Below are 10483 nucleotides of genomic sequence, written 5' to 3'. Positions count from 1 at the left end.
GGTACGGGGGCAACACTGAGGGTTGCGATCCGTTGCCGGACATGGAAAAAGACAAAAGAAAAAAAAAAAAAAAAAAAATTTTTTTTGAACTTTAGATGTATAGATTTGCAAGAAAAATTTCATAAACTCCACATTTTTCTACATTTGCTTTCTTTTTCTCTGTGTTCTCCAAACAAGGACTTCCCTTACATAATGCAAAACAATAATCAAAATGAGAAACTTCACATTGGTACATGTTATCTTATCTATGGATTTTATTTAGATGTTTGTAATAGTCCCAGAAGGAAAAATTTCAAGATTATGTCTTGCAATTAGTTTTCATGTCTCTTCATCTCCTTTAGTCTAGAACAGTTCCTTGTTGATTTTTTTGCATTACACAACATAGATATTTTTGAAGAGTACAAGCCAGTTTATTGTGTCCTGCAATTTGGATTTGTCTGATGTTTCCTCATGATTAGATTCCATTTATTTTTTTTTGGCAGTAATACCACCAAAGGGATGCTGCACTCTTGTCAGTGTTTAAGAGGCACATGCTATCAATTTGTCCCATTACTGGCGATGTGATCATTAGTTAAGGTGGTATTCTCCACTGTAAAGTTACCATTTTAGTGTTTGTAGATAATAAGTATTTGTGGGGAGATAACCTTGATACTATAAGCATCCTTTTCACCCATTAGTATTATGAGCATTATTGATGATTCTTGCCTGAATCTATTATTTGTAGATTGCCACATGGTGGTTTTCTAATTCTACTGTTACTTCTGCACTTATTAATTGGCTTTCTACTATGAGGGAGTTTTTCTTTCTCTACTATATATTTACTTATTTTCATTTTTTTTTTTTTTGTCTTTTTTCGTGACCGGTAAGGGGATCCCAACTCTTGGTGTGGTGTCGCCCGCACCGTGCTCAGCCAGTGAGCGCACCGGCCATTCCTATGTAGGATCCGAACCCGTGGCGAGAGCGTCGCTGCGCTCCCAGTGCTGCACTCTCCCGAGTGTGCCACGGGGTCGGCCCCTTATTTTCATTTTTATGTCATCTTTAATTCTTACATTCGATAGATTATAAACCTTTATTAGCATTACTTATTTTGATGCTCAAATTATTCCATATTTTGCCTTTGAACTGGTTCCTGTATCCTTTTAATATGTCTGCATCATTTTTTGAGCGCTTTGTTGCTTTTTGATATTATAATTCAGGCTTATCTTGTTTGTTTCCTGCTCAGCCCTGTAATCAGCCATTTCTCTAAGGAGCCTTGATTCCTTTCAGAGGAGGGACTTCAAATTGCAGAGAATTATTTCAAAAGGAATATGTTTGTAATTTTGCTCACACATTTAATAGGCAAAAAAAAAAAGATAAGTAAGAGTATTTTTGTGGTTAGTAAGTACATTAACTTGTCTGTATACTACCATTTTATTGAAGGGGATAGTTGTGTTTAGTGAAATTTTATATGAATAATCACTCTTGGTTATCATTCAGAAAGCAGGGTATATGTTGCAAATTTCAGGATTCCTTAACTAAAAAAAATCATCAAATTCCTGATTGGGGATAGTTGTGTTTAGTGAAATTTTATATGAATAATCACTCTTGGTTATCATTCAGAAGGCAGGGTATATGTTGCAAATTTCAGGATTCCTTAACTAAAAAAAATCATCAAATTCCTGATTCCAGATATTAAAAATTAATAGGAAGAAGAGTGATTTTAAGAAAATTAAAACAAATAATAAGCAAGCAAATGTGTTTTTTTCTAGACTGGATATGAAAAAAATATGACACCAGGACAAAATAGAGAACAACGAGAAAGGTAATGTCATTTAACATACAGCTAAACTTCTTTATATTTAATTCATAAAGTCCATATTTGATTTACATATACCTTTTTGAAGATTAAGATGATTAAAAAATAGAACCTTTACCCAAAATAATCTGTCATCTTTTAAGATCACATTCAGCTGTATATTTATTTTCTTACTTGTGAACAGTTCAGGTTTTTAGGTATTTAGTTAACAAGTTATGGGCAAGAATAATATATCTATTATTTAAATTTTCTTTTTGTCAGTGGCTTTTCATACCCAAATTTCAGTATGCCCGCAGCCAATGGTTTGTCTTCTGGAGTAGGTGGTGGAGGTGGCAAGATGAGACGAGAGAGAACACGCTTTGTTGCTTCTAAACCTCCAGAGGAAGAGGTAGGGTCATATACTTAATACTCTTCAGGTTTATTAAAAGATTTGATGTGGTGGTGGTAAGGGGAGTTCTGGAGGGGTGGAGTTTTGGGAGACCCAGAGTATGAATAAGCTGCCATTGAAACAGTCCGAAAACCTAGCCTAGTACCTTAAGTTTCATGGGTATCATTATCAGCACCACACTCTCCCGAGTGAGCCACCGGGCCGGCCCTTCATGGGTATCATTTAAAAAAAAAGAAAAGAAAAGAAAAAAAAAACCCTCATAATTCTTCAAATAAGGGAATTTGCAGTTGGAATTATTTGACCCTTGGGGTATTACTGTATAGTTTTGCCCATTTCTATAACTTACATAAATAGATTAATACTGTATATATTTTTCTCACTTCCCCTTTTCTCTTTTTTGTGTCTGATTTATGTTGTAAAAGGTAGCTATAGGTTATTTAATTTCTCTGCTATATATTTATCCAGTATGAAGATTAATCACAGTTAATCCATTCTACCATTATGGTACATTTGGGTTGATTTCTAATACCTGCTAAGGTGACTGTTTATGTACTTTTCTGTCAGCACATGTTCAATATTTTCTTTAGGGTATTTACCTAGGAATGGAATTGTTGGATTATACGGGATGATACATATCTTCAAGTATGTTAGATGTTGCCTTATTACTCTTCAGGGAAGTTTTGTAATTTAATACTTCCACCTGACAGTAGGTCTTTATCCTTACCAGTCCTTGGTTTTGTTAATTTTTGAATTTTTGCCAGTGTGATGAATGTGAAGTGGTATGCTATTGGAGTTTTGTTTTGCATTTCCGTGTTTACTAGGGAAGGGGAGACATGTTTTCATGTGTTTCTTGGCCATTTGGTTTTCTGTTTATCCATTTTTTTCTATGGGGTCATATCTTTTATCAGGAAGAGTTGTTTATATATTCTGATCATGTTTGGAAAAGATAGGGACTAATTGAGGATCGGTTAAAATAAACTGTCTGGAGGTTGCTCTGTTGTTGACTTTCTGTCTACTTTGAGTTGAGCACAGGTCTCATTTCAGATTTTTAATTTATTATTTATTTTATTTATTGCATTTCAGCATAGCTGGATCATTTAAGTTTTGAAATAGAGTGCTATCATTTGTCATTTGTTTCTTATTAAAATTTCATTTGTGACTTTTCCATTGACCCATGAGTATTTTAGGAATGTATTTTTAGGTTTTTAAACACAGGTCTTCTGTTTCTGTTGACTGTGAAATCATGTTTTGATTGAAGTTGTTGGATGACTTAGTGCTAGTTTTCTTCATGTCTGTTGGTATTTTGCTTTGCAGGCTTATTTAGAGTGGGAAGTTTTTCTTTTTCACTTTTTATCTCTCCTTTTTCCCAGTTAGTACTTCTGTAATTTTGCCTTTGGCTCACCAGAATCATGACTTCTTTGGCAGTTTGGACTTTTTGCCATATAGCCTGCCTTGTCATGATATTTGGAATTATGCTAGGGACTTTGACTCAAGTACTGGTCTGGAGGCTCTATAGTTTACGGAGCAGTCTCTGCTTGTCACTCTGCTGGAGTGTTGTGAAGAGAGGGAATGTATTAGTGTATTCTACCATCTTGAAAGAAAACTTCAGTCTTGAATGCCACTGATCATACAATATGTAAAACTTTGTGGTTTTTGTAGCAAACCAGTTTTCTTTTGTTGTTAAAGCTCTTAATGTAGACTTTATTAATTACAGTTAAGAAATGGGTTGCCTTGCCTTGTATGTATAAGGAATTTATTTTCTGATTAATATTACATGGGCTTATTTTTGGACAAGCTTTTATATTTCCTGGTAAAATTTGTAGCCCCACCTTTTCTAAAGTTTATTTATCCCTGTGTGAGGAAAAGAAAAATATTAGCTTGGTTTGGTGTTTGCCAGATGACAGATCATATAGAGTAGTTCATTTCCTTCAGTTTCAGTTTTTTTCTAAGATCATAAGCTAAAGCTCAGGTTGGTACCTGTGGGTTAATTTTAGCTGTCTAGTAGATGTGTTTTGTGTGACTTTGCTGTATTGGTACAGGTTTTTGGTTTTATTAATTCATTTAGTTTTGTTCTTATTGCCTGGTATTCTAACCAGAGGAGCTTTGTGGAAAAACTACGTCTCCTCCCCCATGTCTTCGTCACCTTCTCTGGGCCCCTCCCTCTCCATTCTGATCAACTGCCAACTTCACATCCCAGGATGCTTTAGCCAACTCCTGCCCTGGCTCTATTCCACACTGGAGTTATAGTCTGTACATTTCTGAGGAAAGAGGTACTAGTGGATGGCTGCCCCAAGTTTTCTGTCCACCCCGTGTTTTTTGTGTAGATAGAGTAGGTTTGGATACACACTTCTGTAGTTATTTGAATCTGATGCTGCCCCCACCCCACCATGATAACAAGTATGTTAGGACCACTAGTTGTTTCTTAATTCAGTTAGAGTTGGTGGGAATTTTTGGCAGAAGATTGAAAGTTCATTTTTTTGTGGGTATTTTAATGGGCCTTGGGAAAGGTCAAATGGAAGAAATTTATTTTGGAGCACATTAATGGATTATGCTAATTTCAGATACTATTGCTGCTTGGTGTATTTTGATTCACTAAACATTTGGGTTAATAGAGCTCTGTATTTAAAGTAATATATTTTGCAGTATGAAATAGTGAGAGTGTGTTGTAGCTTTCATTTTAGATAACAAAATGTGTAAGAATTGTAGTCACTAAACATATTGGCATTTTGCCTCTACTGTGATACCAATCTGTAAGTATTTTTATAATTAAAAAGCTCATTGATAAAGAACAGGTAAGCAGTGTATAATAATAAGACAGAATTTGGAGAGATTTAATTGCTTGCTATTGTCATGTACAGTCTGCCATTTATTAGCTGTGTGGCCTTGGTCAAAATAACCTGTACTTCCTCAGTTTCCTTATCTGTAAAATGGGAATAAGAATAAATACATTGAGGTTGTACCTGTAGAATGTCTGCCACTTAAAAGTGGTGTGATTTTTATTTTGTTTTATATTTTTGGTAGCTGGCTGGTAAGGGGATCTGAACTCTTCCCCTTGTTGTTATCAGCACCATGCTTTAACCAAGTGAGCTAACTGGCCAGCCCCTATTGCTATATGATTTTTTGGCCATTGATTTCCCCTGCCTCAGTTTCTTCATCTGCAACCGTAGTATCTACCACACTTGAGAGATAACCCATGTAAAGGTGTTACAAAGGTAACATATATAATGTAAGTCATCAAATAATTTATTAGTGTCAAATTAACTTGATTGATGTGTTCAATTTGAGGTGTCTGTAAGCATCCAATTGGCAGAATTCTTGACTTTTTCCTTCTAGTTTAGTGGGACCCACTTATGATGTACTAAATCAAAATTTGGCGGAACAGGAATCAAATTATAGAGTTGGTTCAAGGTCAGTAATATAAAGGACCAGTGTAGTCAAGTGTCTGGCTTAATGAGTTGGCATGAAATAGTAGGTTATATGATTGTTTCTAGGGCTCTAAAGGCAAGAAAATAAGGCTAAAGGCTGGAGAGAGAAGAAACTTCCCTACAGAAATAGCCAGAAGCATTTTGTTTGCCTCTCACACCTATCTATTATGACAAGTTTCAAATATATGAAATGCTGAAAGAATTGTGCAGTCAATACTCATACGTAGCACTTAGACTCTAACATTTTGTTATATTTGCTTTACATACTAAATATCCATCTATCCATCTTTTTTTGGGGGGGGTATATTTCAAAGTAGTTGAAGACATCAATACACTTCACCCCCAAATACGTAGCATGAACTAGAGTAACATACTTGTTCTTTTTCTAATTTTGCAAAAATTGGCTGGTCGGTTAGCTCAGTTGGTTAGAGCATGGTGCTGTAACATGATGGTACAGGGTTCAATCCCTGTGGCCAGCCACACACATACACACACGCATGCATGCACGCACGCGCGCGCACGCAAAAATTTGTGTAGTACAATGTAAAATTCCTAGGTTTACCATTTAATGAATTTGACAGATGCTTACATCTGTGTAACCCAAACCCCTGTCAAGATAAAAGACATTTTCATCACCCCAGAAAGTTCACTCTTGCTCCTTCCCAGTCAATTCCCATCATGTTCTACTTCAGTGACAATCACTGTTTTCATTTTTTCCACGATGTATTGGTTGTGCTTGTTCTTTAACTTCATATAAATAGAGTTATTCAGTATGTATTCTTCTGTTTCTGGCTGTTGTGTATAAAGCTGCTCTGAATGTGTAGAAGTCTTTTCGGAAACATGTTTATTTCTCCTGGGGTAAATACTTGGAAGTGAAGGTGCTAGTTTGTATGTTAAGTGTTTAACTTTTTAAAGAATTGCCAACTGTTTTCCAAAGTGTGCATTTTATACTTCTGCCAACAATAAGCATTTTAGTTACTCTGCATCCTTACCAATAGTTGATTTCTGTTTAATTTTAGCTATTCCAGTTTGTGTATGGTGGTTCTCATTGTAATTTTAATTCATATTTACTTGATAACTAATAATATTGTATTCTTTTTTTATGTGCTTATCGGGCATTTGTCTATCTTCCTTGATGAGGTGTGTGATCAAATCTTTTGCCCTTCTAAAAATTGGGTTGTTTTATTACTGAGTAATAGGAGATCTTTATAAATTCTGGACTCAAGTACTTTTTGTCAGATACATGTCTTAAATATTTTCTCCCAATGTGGCCTGCTTATTCATTTTCTTAATGGTGTCTTTTAATCAGTAGATGTCCTAAATTTTGTGAAGTCTGAATTTATCTTTTTTTTTTGTTTCATTATTTTTACTGTTCTTTGTGTCCTAAGAAACTGTTGCCTATCCCCAGACTGCAAAGATATTCTTTTCTGTTTTCTTCTAGAAGGTTTATAGTTGTGATTTTATGGTTTTTTTCCTAATTTCCCATTTGATTTCATATTTGACCCATGGATTATTTAGAAGTTTGTTTAATCTCTAAATTTTGGGGAGGTTTTATTGATTACTAATTTAACTTCATTGTGATTAGAGAAAGATTGAGATCATGATTTTAATGTTTTGACATGTATTGAGGCTTGTTTTATAGCCCAGCATGTGGTCTGCTTGGTAATTCTTGAAGAATATATATGTTCTTCAGTTGTTGGGTATAGTATTGCATGATGTAAGTCAATAAAGAGATTGATAGTATTTCTTAGATTGTCTTTGTTCTTATTTAATTTAATTTTAGGGGGGGATTATGGTTAGCCTATAAAATTATTGAGAGACGGGGTTGAAATGACCATCTTTTATTTGGTAAATTATCTTTTTCCCTTTAATTATGTCAATTTTTACTTCATGTATTTTGAGGCCCTCATTAGAGCATACATCATATATTTGTTGTATGCCTTCGTAATGATTTGTACTTTCAGTATTATTAAATGTCCTTTTTAAATAAAAAAAATCTTTGGAAATATTCTTTGTCTTGAAATCTGATGTTAATATAGTCACTCTACTCTTATTAGAATAAGCCTTCTTATGCTTACTAGTTGTAGGGTATATATATATTTTTGATCCATTTACTTTCAACCTATCTTTTACTTTTAAAGTTAAGTCTCACTTAGACAGCATATAGCTGAGTTGAGTCTGCCTTTTATACATTTTCTGCCTTTTAATTGGAATGTTTAATCCATTTATAGTTAATGTAATCATTGTGGTTGGATTAAGGTTTACTGTTTTTCCATTATTTTCTGTTTTTCCCATTTGTGTTTTGTTTCTCTCTTGCTTTTTTTGAATGCTGCCTTTTTGGGGTTAGCCAAATATGTATTAGAATTGCATTTACATTTATTTGTTGACTTTTTAGCTCTACCTCTTTGTGTTTAGTGTTTCCTTTTGGGATTATGATATCTTAACTTTCTACAGACTACTTTATGTCACTACTGTACCACTTCCTGTAAAATTTAAGAATCTTGCAACTGTGTAGTTAGATTTGCTATCCCTCTTCCTTGGCATTTTATGCTATACTTACCATTTGTATTACGCCTAGACAGGCTGTAAAACCTTCAGTACCTGAAGTAAACCAGAGTACTTCAAAAGTTTGTGGAAAAAATAGAATTAAAAGATAATACAAATCTTTCTGTGAACTTTTTGATGTACCTTTCTACTTGCTTTATATGGTTATATATATTTCAAAGAAATTAAGAGAAAAATGTTTTTTTATGTTTGCTCATGTATTCTTCTTCTTCTTCTTCTTTTTTTTTTAAAGATGACCGGTAAGGGGATCTTAACCCTTGACTTGGTGTTGTCAGCACCACATGAGCAAACCAGCCATCCCTATATGGGATCCGAACCTGTGGCCTTGGTGTTATCAGCACCACACTCTCCCGAGTGAGCCACAGGCCGGCCCATATTCTTCATTTCTAAATTCTGAGTTTCCATTTGGTATCATTTCCTTTCAACTTGAAGAACTTGTAGAGCAGGTTTTATGGCAACAGATTCTTTATTTTATCTGAAAGTGTCTTTATTTTGCCTTTGATTTTTGTATCAACATTATCAAGGCGTGATATATGTATGAAAACTGCATCCATTTGAAGTATTCAAATTGTTTTAGGTGGCAGTGCACTTATCTGAACTCAAACTCTATCGCCTTTGTGGTGGGCAGCAGCTGAAACTCCTTAGTTTTATTCAGCTGATTAGTGTCTGCCTTACCACCTGTGTAGTTTATTGGTCCACCAGAGATTTGGGTGGTTTATGTGCAGATTTTGGGGCTCCCATTCTATGGCTCTTCATTCCTGTATCCCCCCTCATATTCTAGCTGCTGTGGTCACCCCAGACTGTTCTCAAGTTCCTCAACTAATAGATTTGCAGTGTTTTCTCAGAATTTTAACTCCCCGATGGCACCAACTCATGAAGAGAACAGGAAAGCTCACTCAGTGCCCTTTCCTATCCAGTTTCTGCTTGCTTTTTTGCTCTCCAGTGCTTTCAAATGGTTTTTATATTTTTTCTAGAGTTTACAATTATCTGCCAGAGCATTGGTCAGATAGGTAGAAGCTACTTTACCTTTAGCAGAAATGGAGCTCTTGTTTATTCCTACTCTGGGTCATTCGAGACTTGGTTTGTTCTTTATTTACTCTTTTGGGTTAAAAACCAAGGTAGCTCACCAGACTCATCAGTACTGACAAGTTATTAAATGCTTGTTTTACATGACAAGAACATACATAACTTTATGTTTTATATTAATACCACAATTGTGGTGTAGAGTAAGAATTCTTTTTTCCCCATTTTTACCAATTAGGAAATTGGTGCAGAGGGCAGTTGGGTTCTCAAAGTCACCTGGCTGGCTAGTGGCATACTCGGTATTCAAATCTTAGTTTTTTGATTCAAGAGCCCACATTGTTAACACTGCTTGGTACTACCTTCTACCTGTTTTGAATTTACCTATAACTTAATTGATTCTACCTGAAAATAAGTAGAGATAAAGTAATCATGTGAAAGATGAAATATATCATTATAAAACGTGTGTTTTAGGAAATGGAAGTACCAGTATTACCGAAAATCTCTCTACCAATCACCAGTTCTTCACTACCTACCTTCAATTTTAGTTCTCCTGCGATCACAGCTTCCACTCCAACACCTATCAGTCCTTCTCTGTCATTAACAAACAAGGTACAGAACCATTGTATAAAACAGGTGATTTCCATTCTTTCTTATTTCTAAAAATCTAATACGCTTTTTAAAGCAGTGATTAATTTTCACTGTGGAAATTAAATAACATAGTAAGCAGAGAGAAATGGAAATGGTGTATATACACATATCTTGGATGTATTATAGTGGGAATGTTCTTCAGCTCTTATGCAGCACATTAGAGAAGATGGTTGTAAGTTTGTTTCCAAACAGTGTTTCCAATAAGATGCTTTTTTTGGTAAGAATGGATTTATGTTTTTACTCCTCAGGAAGGATTAACACCTTTAATCTGCCCCTGAAAATTTTTTTTTGTTTTTTTTCTGGCTTTTACTTTTTCTGAACATACAAGGGGTCTTCAAAAAGTACACAGAAAGATTCAGAGTATCTTTTAATTCTGTTTCTCCATGAACTTTTTTTTTTTTTTTTTTGGTCTTTTTCCGTGTCCGGCAACGGATCGCAACCCTCAGTGTCGCCCCCGCACTGGACCGGGACCGGCAACGGGACCGCAACCCTCGGTGTTGCTCCCGCGCCTCGCTCAGCCAGTGAGCGGCCGGTCTGTATGCGGGATCCGAACCCTCGGGCGGGAGCGCCGCCGCGCTTCCCAAGCGGCGCACTATCCAGTGCGCCACCGGGCCGGCCCCTCTCCATGAACTTTTTGAA

General features: G+C 35.5%; 1 protein-coding gene across 1 annotated transcript in view; it reads left to right on the top strand.

Annotated features, from left to right (window-relative positions):
• Window positions 1–10483, top strand: part of NUP153 (nucleoporin 153kDa) — a 74121-nt gene that overhangs the window by 36053 nt on the left and 27585 nt on the right. The window contains exons 9-11 of the mRNA XM_008568476.1: window positions 1755–1801; window positions 2057–2183; window positions 9668–9805. Of these exons, the coding sequence (XP_008566698.1) occupies window positions 1755–1801; window positions 2057–2183; window positions 9668–9805 (312 nt within the window). The remainder of the gene's footprint in view (window positions 1–1754; window positions 1802–2056; window positions 2184–9667; window positions 9806–10483) is intronic.

Source organism: Galeopterus variegatus, unplaced genomic scaffold (assembly GCF_000696425.1).
Source record: "Galeopterus variegatus unplaced genomic scaffold, G_variegatus-3.0.2 Scaffold412, whole genome shotgun sequence".
NCBI lineage: Eukaryota > Metazoa > Chordata > Mammalia > Dermoptera > Cynocephalidae > Galeopterus > Galeopterus variegatus.
This window is presented reverse-complemented; position numbering and strand designations above follow the sequence as displayed.